This window comes from Urocitellus parryii, chromosome 16, assembly GCF_045843805.1.
Source record: "Urocitellus parryii isolate mUroPar1 chromosome 16, mUroPar1.hap1, whole genome shotgun sequence".
Lineage (NCBI taxonomy): Eukaryota > Metazoa > Chordata > Mammalia > Rodentia > Sciuridae > Urocitellus > Urocitellus parryii.
In genome coordinates, this window is record NC_135546.1 from 16,264,579 (window position 1) to 16,283,471 (window position 18,893).

At 41.3% G+C, this 18,893-nt stretch overlaps 1 protein-coding gene across 2 annotated transcripts in view; it reads left to right on the forward strand.

Annotated features, from left to right (window-relative positions):
- The window catches only part of Pparg (peroxisome proliferator activated receptor gamma), a 139,198-nt gene that overhangs the window by 90,419 nt on the left and 29,886 nt on the right, over positions 1–18,893 (forward strand). For both annotated transcript variants that reach the window (XM_026383016.2, XM_026383015.2), the window contains 3 exons: positions 1,618–1,845; positions 3,355–3,524; positions 12,805–12,943. In XM_026383016.2, coding sequence (XP_026238801.1) covers positions 1,626–1,845; positions 3,355–3,524; positions 12,805–12,943 — 529 coding nt within the window. In that variant the 5' untranslated portion in view covers positions 1,618–1,625. The remainder of the gene's footprint in view (positions 1–1,617; positions 1,846–3,354; positions 3,525–12,804; positions 12,944–18,893) is intronic.

Here is an 18,893-nt window from a genome sequence, read left to right on the forward strand (position 1 = left end):
AGTTATATGAAGAGATATTCAAAAATCTCTAATCATCGGGGAAATGCAGATCAAAGGTTCAGTGAGACATAGCACCTCACTCCTGTTAGAATGGCTGCTAGGAAAAAGAAGAAAGAGATTCAGCATTGGCAAGAATGTAGGAAAAAAGAAACTCTTACAAATTATTGGTGGAAATGTAAATTGGTGCAGCCATTGTGGAAAACAGAATAAGAGGCTCCTCAGAAAATTAAAAGTAGAACTACCACATGATCCAGCAATTCCCCTTCTGGGTGTATATCCAAAGAACTGAAATCAGTATGTTGAGGGGATACCTGTACTCCCTGGCCATTGCAGCTCCATTCACAGCAGCCAAGATATGAAACCAACCTAAGTGTCTGTAGACAAATGAATGGGTTTTAAAAAAAGTCAGTGAACATGCCTGAGTGATGGAATACTATACATCCTTCAAAAAGAAGATTCTTATTATTGGGCTAAGGGAAATAAGCCAGATGCAGAGAGAAAAACACTGCATGGTCTCACTTATATTTGGAATCTTGTTTAAAAAAACTACTCATGGAAGCAGAGAGTGAAATGGAGATTGTCAGGGACTTAGAGGTGGGGGAAATGGGGAGATGTTGGCCAATGATTCAGTGATACAGTATGAATAAGTTCTGGAAAACCCAATGTACAGCAAAATGACTAGAGTTAAGAATACTGAATTGTTTACCTTGAGATTTCATAGGAGAATCAATCTAAGTGTTCTCACTTCAATGATGAATATGTTAATTAGCTTGATTGTGATAGTCATTTTATAATGTATATATAATTTAAAATATCACATTCCATATCTTAAATATAGGATTTTTTTATTTTTAGTTATACCTCAATAAAGGTGGGAAAACTTTATAAATAAACACATCTATTAACAGACTTAATTGATGATATTTTTTTTCTTTTGGTACTGAGGATTGAGCCCAGAGGTGGGCTACCACTGAGCTGCATCCTCAGTCCTTTTTATTTTCTATTTTGAGACAAAGTCTTACTAAGTTGCTGAGGCTGGCCTTAAACTTGCCATCCTCCTGCCTCAGCCTCCTGAGGCATTGGCATTACAGAGGTGCACCACCACACCCAGAGTCAATTGATGATCTTGAGTAGAGAATGATGAGAACAGGGTTATATGACATTTATGTAGATATGCTGTATGCAACTAGACTATTATAGGGGTGTCTTTTAGGGTGCCCTGGTACACGTAACTTCCTGCTTATCATAAAAAGACCCCCATTGCATCAAGAATGTGGTTGTATAGCTGGGCGTGGTGGTGCATGCCTATAATTCCAGTGGCTCGGGAGGCTGAGGCAGGAGGATCACAAGTTCCAAGCCAGCCTCAGCAAAAGTGAGGCACTAAGCAACTCAGTGAGCCCCTGTCTCTAAATAAAATACAAAATAGGGCTGGGGATGGGTCTCAGTGGTTGAGTGCCCCTGAGTTCAATCCCCAGTACCACCCCCCAAAAAAAGATTGTGTTTATGTTCTCATAACGTGGATGAGGCTGCCTGGCCAGCGTCTCTCTGTGTGTCCCCTCTCTGTGGGTCTTTGGAAGACGGCTCTGCCCTTCCTAAGCCTTCTCTTTGCCATTTCAGAAATCACCATGGTTGACACAGAGATGCCGTTCTGGCCCACCAACTTCGGGATCAGCTCCATGGATCTCTCCATGATGGACGACCACTCCCGCTCCTTCGACATCAAACCCTTCACCACCGTCGACTTCTCCAGCATTTCCACCCCCCACTACGAAGACATCCCGTTCACGAGAGCTGATCCGATGGTACCTGATTATAAATATGACCTGAAGCTCCAGGACTACCAAAGTAAGATGCTTCTGTTCACGTTTCAGACCACGGGGCGCCCTGGAGTACACGCTCCAGAGGCCGGGACTCTAGAGAGAAGGCGGCTCCCATTATCAGCCAGATCTTAGGTTTCCGCTCTATGCCAGAAAGGAAGGTGGATGTAAATGCCGCAGGTCCATCTTGTCCGTTTGACCTTTTCTCTCTCTGTCCTTTCTGGGTGGCTTCCTTCTTAGCGTTTTCTAAGATGATTACATCGCCTTTTCTATCTCAGGCTGAGTGGAGTCCACCCAACTTTCAGCCTCTTCTAAGTTCATAGGTAACAGTTGCAAGTTATCGTACACAACTTATCATCCGTAAATCACTCTGACCCTCGGTTTCTTTTTCCCACCCCTCATCTGTGATGTGTGAAATCTACATGGAAACCCGCCTTTTCGGGCTCCAATGAGCATTTTAAGGTGGTCAACTTAAAAAAATTCACAAGTGAACATTGCAAAAGCCTATGGCTCTTCTTGCCACCATGAACTCAGTCAACATCAAAACATCGGGCTCAAGAAAAAAAAAAAAAAAAAACCGAGGACTGCACTTTTCAAGATAAACTATAATTTCTGTGATGCTGTTTCCTTGATGGTATCTCCTCGTGGGCTGATGTGCTGGTTTTCCAGAGCCACCGCTGTGTAATTGGCAACCATTATGTGACACTAAGTCAGAACTTCCTGTATTTCTAGTTTTATTTCTTAGATAAATAGTATAGCTGGTTCTATTTATCTGTGTGGTTTGGGGTTTTAGCCTAATATGGAAATTGAATAGGCCCGAACCTAACCAGTAAAAGGTAGGACTTGCTTTCCAGAGGTTTCTCCTGGATTCATTCAAAGATCTTTTTTTTTTTTTTTTTTGCAAACTCTTTGTCTCAACTCTCAGCTGTTGATAAACCCGGGTTCTTACTTTCCTGTACCTTTCAAAGAGGCCCATGGTGGTGGCAGGGTTCCTTTTACTAGAGTGGCTTAAAAAGACTTCTTCTTCTTTTTTTTTTTTTTTAATTCTGCTTTGTTATATATGACAGCAGAATACTAAAAGAGACCTTTGGTATGCAAGATTTAAATAAAATATGTCACTGTCACACACACAGGGCAGTCCATCCCCAGCCAGACGAGCCACGTTGTCTCAAGTTCCTGTTTTCTTACCTGTTTAGTCTTTCGGGGTGTTGAGGAGTTGGAGGACTTCACACTTAATCAAGATCTCTGTTTTATTTTTATTTTTTAATATCTATGTTCTAGGTGTAGTTGGACACAACACCTTTATGTTTTCATTTATTTATTTTCATGCAAACCCAGGGCTCCGCATGTGTCAGGTGTGGGACTGGCCTGTGATGCCAAAGCCTCTATAGTTCTCTGCCTTCACCTGGGTCTTTGCATGTTGCTGAGCCCTTCCGCCCTGACGGCCTGAAGGTGTCCAGTGGCCGCCCCGGCCCCAGCACCCCTGCAGGCTCCTTTCCCAGGTGATAATAGATCTCACCTCTCTCTCTCTGCACAGGTGCCATCAAAGTGGAACCTGCCTCCCCGCCTTATTATTCTGAAAAGACTCAGATCTACAATCGGCCCCACGAGGAGCCCTCCAACTCGCTCATGGCCATCGAGTGCCGCGTGTGTGGAGATAAGGCTTCTGGGTTCCACTACGGCGTTCACGCCTGCGAAGGGTGCAAGGTAACAGCGTGAAAAATCTCTCCTCCGAAAAGTTGGCTGATATGTGCCTATTTCATTTCCCTTTGCAAACTCACTCCAAGGAATTAAGATCAAATGGTCTTAGGTTTTTTGTTTTTTTTTTTTTTTGGCAAGGTGGGAGCCAAACCCATTCTTCAAGTAATAGAATATTCAAAAATCTAAGAAGAAAACTGATAAAAGCAGGATTGCTTCACCCTGCTCACCTTTCTGCAAATGGGTCCTTTGGCAGTGATTCATGTCAGCCCTGCTGTCTTGCAGACTTTTTACTATTATTATTATTATTTTAATATTTATTTTTTAGTTGTAGTTGGACATAGTACCTTTATTTTATTTATTTTTATGTGGTGCTGAGGATAGAACCCAGGGCCTCGCATGTGCTAGGCGAGCGCTCTACCACTGAGCCACAACCTTAGCCCACTCTTATTATTTTCTAACAAAGAAGTCTGTCCAAGATGTCACGGTAAGATAGTCAACGATGAGCCGGCACCAGGACCCAGATTTCCTGAATTCTCTAGTGTGGTTTTCACTGCACCAAGTAATCTTTTATATAACGTAAGGGCTGACAAGTTACTTGTGTGTGTTTATCATTTCATTCCTTACAACAGCCCCGTAAGGAGCTTCTTTATGGCCACATCACAAATAAAGCAATTATAGATTGAGGGCTTGGGGATGCCGCTCGGGGGTAGATCACTCACTTAGCATGTGCAAGACCCTGGGGTCCATCACCAATATCGCAAAAAGTCATAATAATAAAAGAAAATAAATTATGGATTATCCAGCCCTTCCAAAGTTGGTAACTGGCAGATTGAGGTGTGGGATGTGGCTCTGACTCTACATCAACTCCTAAGCCGGTGCTCTCTGTTTCCTTATTCAAGTATCAGTTTGAGCCGTGTGTTGTGCAGACAGGCAAAGAGGTACAACCACTTCAGGAAGGGGACACTATCGGATTCAGACATTTCCTAACGTGATGCTCCAGTTTATTAGGGAAATGTGCCGTTGCACGTGTATTTTGATACTCAGTCTTTTGAAATAATACTGTAATCAGTGAATCGAGAATATGAAAGTAAAGATATGGAACAGCAGGTAGGCAGGAGCCAGGACATCTGGGGAGGATGGGACCAAAAAGGAAATGAATTTTCACTCTTGTGACTATGCACCAGTCTTGGTTCAGGCGCCTCTACGTCAATCATTATTTAGCCACGTTCTGCCAGAGTTTTCTCATCTATAAAGTGGTGGGATTGGAGCAGATGGTCACTACAGTCCTTTTAGTTCTATTAGTTTATTACTGTAGAGGCCACCTCATGTTTTACAAAGTGACAAACCACTCATCCCCTGTGCCACTTGCTCAAAGTCACCAGCCAGTCATATCACACCAGCCCCGGGCCGCCTCATGTGTTGAACGGCTTGGCTGTGTCGGCCGTCCAAGCTCTGACTCATCTCTGAAGTTCTGAATTTCAAAATGAGTCCTCAATATACTCCTGGCAAGAGAGTAAGATACTTAAACCCCCTTCGTTCTATGATTAGAACCAAATTCGAATATCTACAGTTCTCAATGAAAACAGTCAGTGTCCTAAGATCTAAATGATAACAAGAGCGTGTCATTTTACTGAGTTAAGATTTACAGAGTTGTGAGTAAGTTGTTGCTCAATTCTGAACCATATTTATCTAAAGAAACCGTTAGGTTTGGGTCCTGTTGATTAATGCACATTTAGTAAATGCGTGTGGCTGGGGATGTGGCTTCAGTGGTGGAGGGATCGACTAGCATGGCAAGTCCTGAGTTCCATCCCCAGCTCCACCAAACAAACAAACAAAAACAAATATATAGAGAGAAGGCAGAGAAAGGGGATACACTCTTCATAAAGTCTGTAGAATAGTCAGGCACGGTGGCTCATGCCTATAATCCCAGCAACTCAGGAGGCGGAGGCAGAAGGTTTGCAAGTTCAAGACCAGCCTCAGCTAATTTAGTGAAATCCATCTCAAAAAAAATTAAAAAGGGTAAGGGACGCAGCTCAGTGGTAAAGCGCCCCTGGATTCAGTCCCCAGAACCCAAAAGTAGAATGTCTGAAGATGTGTTTGGGTGGGGAACCGTGGTGATCCTAGCTCCTTGGGAGGCCGAGGCAGGAGGATCCCTTCAGCCCAGAAGTTTGAGGCTACCCTGAGCAACATAGCGAGACTCCCTGTCTCAAACAATGTTTTTTGTCAGTTTTATTTCTCAGTCTGAAAAGTATCCGTGGATGTAATCCACATAAATAAAAGTTCTTTAGGGTCTTCAGTCATTCTTTAAAGATTCAAGGAGATCAAAAAGGTTGAAAACCACTTGTTACAGGGCATGGAGGCAGAAGAAGCACAATGACTCATTCTTTGTCCTTAGGACCTACACAAATCTGTTGCCACCTCCGGAATACAGCCCCATTAGACCAGTGGCTATCGGTAATCCAAGATGTCTCCTTATCACCAGTGTTCAATGAAAATCAAGAAAACCAAATTAGCAAATGGCTTGACTCATCTGTATGAATTTTGAAAGGTGTTTTGGAAGCTGGGGCAGTGGTGTACATCTGTAATCCCAGTAGCTCAGGAGGCTGAGGCAGGAGGATTGTGAGTTCAAAGCCAGCCTCAGCAACTTAGTGAGGCCCTAAGCAATTTAACAAGGTCCTGTCTCAAAATAAAAATTAATAAAGGGCTGGGGATATGGCTCAGTGGTTAAACACTGCTGGGTTCAACCCCCAGTACACAGTACTCCCCACCTCAAAAAAAAAAAAAAAAAAAAAGTGCTTTGGCAGTTTGATTTTTGCCATTTTGGTAGAATACTGGGTATACCCATAATTAAAATCAAGTTTATCATAAAGTTGCAGAGTAACTTACAGATTGAAAGGAGTAGTGGTATTGCATATGGTAGTTGTTGGTAGATCCTAAATAACTTTACGATGAGGCAGGTTTGTTTTAATGGTCCTTGTCAAAAATGGAACAGTGAGGAATGAGTAGATTTGGTTTAGAATAAAATGAAATAGTGGCAGATTCTTAGGTGTGTTCATATTGCGGACTTATGCAAAATTAAACCTTTGCTACTAAAAGATTTTGCAAAACCTTAGAGTTTGCAAAGCTATCGTTTATTGCTTACAAATTAGATAATGTATTTTTTTCTTTAATAGGTTATTATTGTATTAGTCCGTTTTAATTAATGAATGAAATACCTGAGGCCATGTACTTACAAAGAAAAGAGGTGTATTTGGCTCATGGTTCTGATCCAAGGTCAAAGGCCCACATCTGGTGATGTCCTTCTTGATGCAGAACCTCAGTGCAGCCCAGGGCCCATCATGGCAAAAGACAGGGAGCCCATTTGTGGGCAGCTGTGCATGTATGTGTGGGCATGTGTCTTCTGGTCCTTCTCCCTCTTCTTTTTTTTTTTTAAAGAGAGAGAGAGAGAATTTTAATATTTATTTTTTAGTTTTCGGCAAACACAACATCTTTGTTTGTACGTGGTGCTGAGGATCGAACCCAGGCTGCATGCATGCCAGGCGAGCGCGCTACCGCTTGAGCCACATCCCCAGCCCTCCCTCTTCTTATAAAACTATCAGAATTCAATCATGGGGGTTCCTTCCTGATCACCTTATCTAATCCTAATCACTTCCCAAGACCCCATCTCCAAACACCATTGTCGGATTAAGTTGCTACACCCTTAATACCTCACAGGGGGTTACTTTTCAATATATGATCCCTTGGGGGGTTGCATTCAAACCATATCCAAACCATAGCAATCATATTTTTGAATCTTCAGTAAATGATCATTTAGAGCCATAGATTTACCTAAAAATATAAGTAAAGAAAAACTACTGTACCTTACAAAGTCATCTCCTTTTATACTTCTACATAAGACCCTACCTCAAGAAGGGTGTTTGTGGTGTGTGTGTGTGTGTGCACGCGCACACACACATGCATTTATATTAATTATACAGAATAACATATTTCATTGTGTTTATTTATTTCCGTATGCCTATAACATACTTCAATCATATCCCCCTCCCCCATTACCTCTCTTACCCTTCCCTCCCCCACCTCTTCTTAACCCTTTCCTCTTCTCTGAGAGTGCCCAGGAAGGGTTTTAAATATATTCCTGTCTGCCTATAGCAGGTCATTGATTCCGCTTCGCCTTGTCCCATTCCACGGGACACACAGGGCTTTGAATCTCAGTGTGAAAATTAACAAGGCCATTCTGAAGCCTCATTGCACCTGAAATTTTGTTTAAAAAAAATAATTAATTAAGGAGGAGTTGGAAAAAGTTTAAAAGCCAGAAAAAAAAAAAGAAACAAAACCAGGAATTGCCTTCTCACAGACAAATATGGAGACTTTAGAATAAAAATATATACACAGAACCATTTTCTGAAACGGTGACCCAGTGATCTTCATCCCCCCAACTCACAGAATGCACGCCCCGAAAAGGAAGTTGTTGAAAGAATAAGAAAAATAATAATGAAAGTTGAAACTGTGCATTGTCTTAGGTACTGTGAAATAATAGAGTATTGTTAGGGAGTTTCTTTATCATGAAGGAACTTTGGAGAAGTTGGCTCTGTTCTCTCTCTTTAAAAAAAAAAAAAAAAAAAAAACAGAAAAACACTCAGTAATATCCTTACATCTTCTTCTCATTTCTTGGAAGAGTCAAAAGACAAGAAAACAATCAGTTATCTTGAAGGTAGTGGAAAAAAGAAACAGTAAAAGCAAGTTCAGGGTGTGTATCTAGAGACACTCAGTTCAGGAATTCACAGACATATCCAGTACATAAGTGATACTCAGAATCGCCATTCTGTAGCATTGAAAGATCCCGAATCATCACAAAAGAGAATATGATTCACCTTTGAAAAGGCATCCTAGGAGGCAGACTAAAAATGGGCACCATGAGGGTTAAACTTAAATAACATGATTCTCTTATCAAAAAAACTTCCTGTCTAGCCATGCCAAATAACTGAGTACTCTGTGACCCACCCCTCTGTCCGTAGGCCAAGCAGCATTTCAACCACTGATATTAATTTTTAAAAATGAAAATCAGAAGTCACGGAACATCAGAAACTACATATGTTCACAGTGGCAAAAATCAAAGTCTTGACCAACATTTTTCAGTGAAAACAGTTCTGTACATTAGCTTTCTACTAATCCATGGGAAAAGAAAACCACAGCTTTGTCATCCCAGAGGTCCTCGAACCTTTTGAGAATTAAAGTGGGTTCTGCTTCCAGCAGATACAACATGGGACGAAATCTTTGAGATATTGCTGATCTCACAAGAGGCCTCTAAGACAACAGTGTCAACATGACACAAAAGAAATGAACAAAGCCCTAAGTCTTGAGCCAAGAGCTATAGGGACACTTGCAGGGGCAGTTCCTTCCTAACAGACTCCCATAGAGGTGCCAAGGTGCAGTACTTCCCCCGAAGACAGGTGCCTGTCTCTGTGTTCTGAGCCATCAGTGAGGGGCAGCTGAGCCTGGGGTTTTTGGATTGAGCCAGGATCCTCAGGGGCATCTGCAGGTCATAAGTCAGTGGCATTTAGCAGAAGCCTTTGCAAAATCTCTTTGAAGGAAAGAATTCTCAATGTGGGCCCTCTAGGACTTCCGCAAAGTCGAAGCATGATTTCAAAATAAAGTATCTGCAAGCAATGGGAGATGGCAGTCACCTTGGATGAAATTCATCAAAATAAAAAAAAGAAAAGGTACAAATTTATTACCATCTGTCTCCTACCCAAGGAAAGCAGAAATTACTGGTGCCTGAAACAGAATCCACAACAACTATGTAAAAATTGTTTAAAGAGGCGGGCTGGGGTCGTGGCTCAGCGGTAGGGCACTTGCCTTGTACATTTGAAGCCCTGGTTCTATCCTCAGCACCATATAAATAAATAAAACAAAATAAAAGCATTGTGTCCATCTACAACTAAAAAAATATAAATATTAAAATTTGTTAATTGTTTAAAGAAAGAAGGTGGGCCCAGCTTGATAGCTCATGCCTGTAATGCCAACGACTCGGGAGGCTGAGACAGGAGGATCACTTGAGACCAGGAATTTGGGGCCAACCTCACCAACATAGGAAAATCCTGTCTCAACAAAATAAAACCAAAGAAGTCAACACCAAGTGTTGGAAAGAGACTAGAATTTTCATAAACTATTTGTGGAAGGGTGAATTTATGTATAAGCACTTCGGAGAACAATTTAGCATTATCTCATAAAATTTAACATTCATATGTCGTACACTATAGAAACTCCATGCCCAGGTAATTTTTTTAATTAACATTCTTCAGATTTTTTTCTAATTAGTCATACATGACAGCAGACTGCATTTTGTTTCAGTGTACACCAATGGAGCACAACTTTTCATTTCTCTGGTTGTACCCAATGTAGACTTACACCATGTGTGCAATCACACATTCACCTAGGGTCATGATAGTCTTCTCATTCCACCATCTTTCCTGCCTCCCGTGCCCTCTCCCCTCCCCCCTCCCCTTTGCCCAATCCAAAGTTCCTTCATTCTTCTCATGCCCCCTCCCCCCATTATGGATCCGCATCCACTTATCAGAGAGAACATTTGACCTTTGATTTTTGGGGGATTGGCTTACTTCACTTAGCATGATATTCTCCAACTCCATCCGTTTACCTGCAAATTCTATAATTTTATTCTTCTAATGCTGAATAAGATTTCATTGTGTACATATACCACAGTTTTTTTTTTATCCATTCATCTGTTGAAGGGCACCTAGGTTGGTTCCACAGTTTAGCTATTGTGATTTGTGCTGCTATAAACATTAATGTGGTATGCTGATTTTAAATCCTTTGGGTATAGAAAAACTGTGGAATGCTTCATGAATTTGCGAAGGGGCCGTGCTAATCTTCCCTGCGCCCTTCCAATTTTGGTATATGTGCTGCCCAAGCGAGCATGCCAACGTAATTCTTATAACATGTACATCGTAAAATGTTTACGAGGCTATTTATAGAAGCACAGCTCGTAACAGCTAAAAATTGGCAGTGATGCTAATAGCCCTCACCATAGGAGTAGGTTAATAAATCGTGGCATAGTCATAAAATGAAATAGTATATAATTGTGAAAATGAGTAAATTATACTGCTGTAATGCACCAATAAAAATATATTAAAGAAAATGAATAAATCGTATGGCTTTTCACTGGAAAGTGAATAAATTTTGGAAATGAAATGCTCAATTTATAAAAACAGAAAGAGAGATCCCCCTCCTCCATTACATATTGTATGAAATCACTCAAGGCCTCAGAACAAGCTTCATGAAACAAAATGTTGTGTCGTTTCACTTGCTAATGGATAAAGTTGGCTTGTCCTAATGGGCAAGGAAATAATCCACACAAAATAGAGCATAGTGATTGCTTTGTCCAGGGAGGACAGGGAGCAAGGGTTGGAACAATACAGACATAAATGCAAGCTGCTGTCATGATTTTAAGTCTAGTGTCAGAAAATAGGTTCATGTGTGACATCTCCTGTGCTTTATGATTGCTGATTTTTTTCATTTTTTTTCATTTCATGTTTCATCAGAACAGAAAAAAAAATTAGAAGAAAAGAACAGGCCAGTGGCCCTTGTAAAGTCTGTCACCTTGTAGGGTCACCAGCTGTCAGAGAGGGATGTGCTTTTCTCATCCTCCAGTGCTCAGGTGTGGCCAGAAGGGAAGGGAAGCGGCATGGGTGTCACTTTAACGGAGTGCTACTGTAGGTGTTGCGTGTGTCCAGGGGTAAAAGAGACCATCCCCACCCCCATGTAGCTCATGATTTTTAATTGAGAAGCAGGGAGGGGCCGGACAGAAACCTTGAACAACATAGGAAATTTCTGTGATATTTGAAAAGTCATAATCGCCGTCGGAAACCAGATAAAGTATAGCACAGTAAAGGGGACCGAGAGTTCTCGAAGAGAAGGGGGCAGGGGCAGGCTATAGTATTCGTTGGGGTGGTTGAGGCTGGTCGTTGAGAAGGTGAGATGTGATCCAAACTTACATTGAGGCTGATGGGCAAGTGTATACGGGCTGAGTGTCCCTAATCCAAAATCCACAGTGCTCCAAAATTTTTGAGCATCGATCCCAAGGGTCACTCAACCTGTATTTTAAAAAAAAAGGCTTTCCATCTGAGAGAAAAAAATCAGGAGTGACTTTAGAGATCTTTGGCTGGAGAGGATGGAGTGGTATCATTCACAGGGAATGACCAGGATTCTAGTTTTGGACAGGCTGGAGTGGAGATGGCCATGGGGTTTCCAAGTAAAGACGTCAAGTAAGGAGTAGAACATGCACACCGAGATTTAAAGATGAAATTCTGGAGAAAGTCAGGGTGCACACCAGTGGCCGCCGCGTCAATACCAAACCAGTGGTTTTCATACCAAAGGGGACCTGATCAGTTTGAATTCTTTCAGGAAGATGAACACTAGAGAAATGAATAGGAATCTGATTAACTCCCAAAAATGGAGTGAGAAGACATTTCTGATTGCAAACCTTTCCCACTCACCCCTCAAAAGATGTGGCAAATAGAACAGAAAAAACCCCTTTGCCCCAAATGGTCGTGCTTGCCATTTTGAGATAGCCAGATTCTCTGAGGATTTCTATATCACTTGTCTCATTATTTCCTACTATCTCTGTCTGTAGGCTCCGACAGCGAGGCTTCTCTTTCAACCGTACAAATAAATGAAACATTCAGCAGGAAATTATGCAACATAGAGAATTAAAATATATATATATATATATATATCCACATGTGGATTTTTATTGGCCCCGATCATGTTTTAGAATGAAATGATTCTAACTTTGCCAAACTGTTTAGCACAAATTATAAAGGCCGGGGCCTGCTGTTGGAATGGTTTGCAGAGAGGCTGGGCTGATTACATGGTGTTTTATTTGCATTACATTAAATCCAGAGCACTTCTTAGAGCTGGCTGAAAAGCAAACACGGAGCCAGGGTACACAAAGTGACATCAGTTGGATGTGCTCCGTCCATCTGAGAGCTAAAAAAGTACACTGGAGATCCATCCTCTGGCTCCTTCTTTTTTTTTTTTTTTTTAATTTTTATTTTTTAAGAACAAAGAAACAAGTTCCAGAGAGGCTGAGGGACTTACCTAAGGCCTCCAGTGGGTAAAACTGCTTTAAGAACCTGCCTCTTCTGATACCCACGCCCACGTCCCTCTAGCGATGGGACTTCGCTTCCAAGTGTCCTAAAGACTTAAAAAAAAAAAAAATTTCACTTCTTTTCTTTTCTTCTTGTTTTTCTCCTAAATCCCTTTGCAGGGTTTCTTCCGGAGGACCATCCGATTGAAGCTTATTTATGATAGGTGTGATCTCAACTGTCGGATCCACAAAAAAAGTAGAAATAAATGTCAGTACTGTCGATTTCAGAAATGCCTGGCCGTGGGGATGTCTCATAACGGTAAGTGAACACTTGTCACCGTAATCTTGTCACACACTTGGTGTATGCCAGGTCAGCAGGCACCAGGGCCCTTGATGGCAACGCGTACAGTTTCCCCACAAAACATCAGGTTTCAGAATATCACGTGCCAACAAGACATTTCTCACTTAGATCAGTGATTTTAAACTCTTAGTATAGAATCCTTCTCTCCGTGGCTGAGCCTCACGGTGATGATGGGAGAAAAGACTTGAAAACCTGGGGGAAGGGGGGAGGGGGAAGACTATACTGTTTTAAAATAAAGGCAGTGATTATCATGATTCATTTTATGTTGCTTTAGAACAGAATTAAACTTAATGTGTAGTTTCTAAGTTAAATGTAAGAAAAATGTTGAAGAATTCTGTAAATGGAATTTTAAGTGGCATATCAGAATTTAGATTTATGCTGCTGCTGCTCCTCCTCCTCCTCTTCTATCCTTCCTTCCTTCCTTCCTTCCTTCCTTCCTTCTTTACCTTGCAAAGAGGAGTGTAGCTCTGTCCTTGGCTTCAGAAAACAGGAGAATTGCAAGAACAGGAGGATTGCAAGTTCAAGGTCAGCCTCGGCAGCTTACCAATAAAAGGGCTGGGGATATCACTCAGTTCTAAAGCATCTCTGTGTTCAGTGCCCAGTACCGAGAGAGAGAGAGAGAGAGAGAGAGAGAGAGAGAGAGAGAGAGAGAGAGAGAGAGAAATTAATCATTATGGGTTCAAGAAATAAAAAATTCCAAAATGACCAAATTGAATCCAAAGTTTCGTTTCATTTGGTATCTTATTTCCCCTCCCTCCATCTATCCTTCATTCGTTCATTCCTCCCTTTCTTCAGGGAATCAAACCCAGGGCCTCGCCCCTGGTAAACACACACTCTACCACTGTATACATCCTCAACTCTGATTTGTGTCTTGCCTTTGCTTTCATCTCTCTCAAAACTGATCTGGTAAAAAGATCATCTTTGAAGTCAATCCTCATCTATCTGATTAAGTTTTTTTTGTTGTTCTGTAGTGCAGATGTTTGATTTTCACAATGGAAATCATCAAGATATCTGGGAACCGCTAATTGGTTGATACTCTACCCTTTAAAAATAGTTTGCAGAATTAGAGTTGTTAAGAATCTCTTATGAATAGAGCTATCAACAGCGTTGGACAGGGCAGGAATTTGGTCCAACTTTCCTCAACAGTTGACCACATCTGCTTAGTACAACTGCAGTCACTGATTGCAAAATAATTTGCTGGTTGAATTCCATCCGTCTCCTTTTTATTTCAAGCCTCATAAAACATAAGGGCAAGTTTTCAAGTCAAGAGAGCTCTCTATTTTACGTGATGCAATCAAGTTCCAATAAACTTATTTTATCTTTATGAAGAAACCCTGGACTCTGAGGTCATTATCATCAAGATAGCTCAGGAAACCTGCCCATTCTACTCATAATGCTGTTTGGTTTGTTTGTTTGTTTGTTTGTTTGTTTTTTGCCGATTAAAACAATTGTCACTTCACACATTCTTGTGAAATATAATTCCTAATACTTTCAGGAACTGCACATGTTGATGTAAAATGTTTCCTGCTGTTTACAGGCAGAGCAAACATTCACATAAAATATATCCCTGGTTGCTTATTATTTATAGGCAAATATTATTCATAGCCCAACCTACCGGCTGGTGCTTTAGCTCAGTGGTAGAGTGCGTGCTTAGTGTGCAGGAGACTCTGGGTTCTGTTCCTAGCCCTGAAAAAAAAAGCCCAGTGTATGTAGTATGAGTGGTATAATTACCTCCTCCCAGAAAAATTGGAGAGCTAACACGGTCAACTTTTGACTTCATGCAATAATTAGGTTATTCTGTTTTGAGAGAGGGGCAATCTTGATGAAGTGTTCAGTTTTTGCAAAGGCAAGAAACAATTAGGAATTGAATATCAGTACATGAGAGACCTACACAGCTCAACACTTAAACGACTGCAAACTTGACTAAGAAAACCCTCCTTGTAGGTTTTTATGGCAGTGTGTCCTTTGCACAGGAAAGAAAGCACCGAGATTCTCTGAGCCCAAGAAAGGAGACATAACACTTGATAAGTGTTGCCTGTTATTCTGATGAAGTAAACATTTCTTCTAGGTAGTTATAATCAGTGTTTAAAATTCATGATTTGGGGACTATAGTTCAAGCATGCAAGAGGCCCTGGGTTCGATACCTAGTACTGCAAAACAAAAGCAAAAAAAAATAAAAATAAAAAATACTCATTACTTTGTCCAATATAAGTAATGATGTTTCCATTCACATAAAATGTCTTTTTAAGTTACCAAAGAGGCATCTAGTATTATAAATCAGTTTTCAGTGTCTGCAAGAAAAAAAAAGAACATCCCCCAAAGTAAGTTCACCCCATTCTATATCACTATCATTTCTGCTCTTTGGTCTCTGTTTAATCCATTTAATATATTTGAAGGCAGATTCTGAAGTAATTGTCAAAGAATTCTAAGGGTCCTGGGGGATATAATTGGAACATTACTGAAACTGGTGGGCACTGAATTCTTTCAACTTTGAAATTTCTGTTGTTCCTTTTTTAAAAAAAAATTTTTTTTTTAGTTGTAGATGGACACAATGCCTTTATTTTATTTATTTATTTTTATGTGGTGCTGAGGACTGAACCCAGCGCCTGTCATGCAAGAGGAAGGCACTCTGCCACTGAGCCACAACCCCAGCCCCCAGAACTGCCTTTTGTGTGACCAGAACAGTAGTAAGTCCAGGATCGGCGCATTTAAAAAATAATCTGAGAAAAGACTGACTTGGGTTCCTTAGGAGTCAGTTCAGTTACATATGCCCTAGAACACTGAAAGTTGATTTAAAAAAAAAAATGTGCTTTTAGTAAGTTTAAAAAATGACTGAGCATTGGGGATTCCACTGAGATCAACTGCCTACCCTATGTGAAGCCCTGGGTTTAATCTGCAACATTTAAAAAAAAAAAAAAAGGAGCAAAACCTTAGCTTTGCTGATTAGATGTCCAGTGATATAAATAATGTGAGTGGGTTTTTTTTCTTTTTTAAAAAAAGCTGACTACTTTAAAAGATAATTTCTCAGTGACTTCATCAACTATAAAAAAAAATGGTTTCACCAGTTTTTGCAGCACTCAGCATTTTTAAGGTAGTTGTCTTGATGATTTGAAAATTGCTCTAGTATATATTGAGAAAGGGGAAAAAAAGCTAAATGAAAAATGTATTTCAATTTAACCTAATACTTTTTTCCTCTAACCTTTGCTATGGTTTTGATAAGTGCCCCCCTCAGAGGCCTGTGTGTTAAAGCCTTGGTTGCCAGCCTGTGGCACTACTGGGAAGGGCAAAATGTTTAGGAGGAGGGGCCTATTGCAAGGAGGTTAGGTCAATGGGGGCGGGCTCTTGAAGAGAACACTGGGGCCCGCCCCCTCCTGTCTCTTTACTTCCTGCCCACCATGAAGTGAAGGGGCCTCTTTTGTCATGCACTCCCACCCTGATGTGCTTCCACGGGCCCAAAGCAACAGAGCCAAGCATCCATGATCTTTGTGGTAGGAAGGAAAATTACCCAAATGTTAACTTCAGAAAAGGCGAAAGAGTCCTAATGCACGAGGCAGCTCTGTCACTCAAATCCACATGGCATAGATGATGGACCACTAAGGAGACCTCCCTCCTCCTCCCCCCACTCTGCCTTCTTCAAAGCAGAACTTCAAGCAAACTGCTTTGTTCTGTGTTTGTAAACATCCGGGGCCTCTATAGATCATGCCCTTATGTTCCCTGACAGTTCAAAAGTCTTGTCTTCCATAAGACTTTCTGGATTCCTTGTGCTTCCTCTTCTGTGTGATTTATCTCTTGAAAAGCAAGGGAGTGCTTAGGTCTATATGACTCAACACCCCACCACTCACAGCAGCAAGAGAGGGGGGGAAAGAACCAGGGAAGGCCATCAGAAGACAAAGAACGCTATGCTGGGAATCCTGGGGAGGTGAGACGGGAGGAAGTGAGCTGTGACCAAGGAGTAAAAGTGTCTGAGAGGAGAGAGGTTATCAGAGACGGCTCTGGGCATCTCAGTCTGGGTAACGACAGAATGGATGGACCAAGTTGGGGGGCGGGGAGGGACACAGGAAGAAGAGATGGTTTGGAAGAGAACGTTAAAATTTTAGTTTTATTTGTGTTTAAGGAACTTGGAGCCTCCATGTATAAAGGAAGCCCTGAAGGCGTGCAAAATAAAGATCTAAATCTGGAGAAGGAGAAAGCAGGAGTCACTAGTACCTGTTGTGAGTTGCGGGGAGGCTGTAATAGGAACACAGAATGTGCACCAAGGAAGGGAGATCTAGGAAACAGCAGAAAGGGGGTCCGCCAGGAAAGAAAAACCAGGAGGAGAATTTTTTTAAAGGAAAGGGTGGAGGTGGTCCAGTGTGTGGAAGGTGGGGGAGTGCTCCTAATGGGAGCAGATTGAAAATGCACAAGAGGCCTCTGGGTCTGGCCAGGAGAAGAACATTCAGGGTTTCCAGTTTCAATTAGTTCAGCTCAGCAAAAGCTGGCTCGAAGAAAGGGCAGGTCAGTCAGAAATGCTGCAAGGGCAGAGGTGGCCGGGTAGGAAGCTGAGACCTGCCTGCTCTGGCAGAAAGGATGCAGCCAGTTGGACATCAGGAGAGATTCATCCACGGTGTTTCTTGTGGCCCCTCTGGAAGCATCCTTCTGTCCCTGTGTCTCCCAGCGCAGAATGTGTGGCACCGTGTCTTGAATCAAAACAGATACTCCCTGAATGAACCTTAGCCGTCAGAGTATTGGAAACAAGTCGGAAGGTGAAGGAAGGTGGTGTTTTGCACATTTCTGCAAAGATACCTAGGTAAATGTTTAAATGCCCTCTGCCAATAATTAGATAAATGTCACCCCTACGTAAAAATAGTATTGGCGGTTGGATTGTTCCTTCTTTTCCTCTAGAGGAACTAGAAAGTCGGAGTTATTAGACTGCCGAGTCCCGCAGAACCTCAAAGTGCACAAATTTTCTTTCTTGTTTCTTCTTTTTGTTGTTGTTGTTGTTGTTTGGTTATTTGTTGTTCCCTTCAAGAGATGTCGGAAGCTTAAGGAGGATGTGGCTCAGTGAGAGAGTGTTTGTCTAGCATGTGCAAGGCTCCCGGGACTGCAAAAGAAAAAAAGCAGAGAGAGGTAGAAAAGTATAACTTATTAGCAATAGTCATGCGAATACCAACAGTTTTATGTCTTATATGTACACAAAAATAAAAGTTCCCAGGTTGGGTTGGGGCTCAGCAGTAGAGTGCTCGCCTAGCACGTGCAGGGCCCTGGGTTTGATCGTCAGCACCACATAAAAATACATAAATAAAATAAAGGTATTGTGTCCTACTACAACTAAAAAATAAATATAAAAAAATAAAAATTCCCATAAAAAGTGGGAATAGTGACCAGGAAAGGTGGCTTTACTCACTATCAAGCCCTGACATGATTGCAAATTCTGTCCCTTAGATGTTGAAAGAGAAATATATTTTTAATAAGACACAACTTGTTTCATTGGGCTGTTTTCTATTGATTTATTGTATTGAGAACCTGCATTAATTAACCTTCGTAATTAAGTAGCTTCTGTCTTTCACGCTCCTATAGCTAGGAAGGTATTTTGAGAATGTGTCTATTAATTGTCTCTTAGTGCTGTACCCAAATCCAGAAAGCAGGATATCTATTTTGTGCACTTGGAGTTTGCTGTTCGGTAATATCAGGACAAGAACTCCAGGATGAATCTGTCCTATGCTAGCAAAAGTGCATTTTTAAAAATTTATTTTATTTTATTTTTGAGTTGTAGTTGGACACAATACCTTTATTTTATTTCCATGTGGTGCTGAGGATCGAACCCAGGGCCTCGCACTTGCTAGGCGAGCGTTCTGCCACTGAGCCACAAACCCAGACCCAAAAAGTGTATTTTTTAAAGTATAAGCTAATACAGTTTCACTCAGAAATT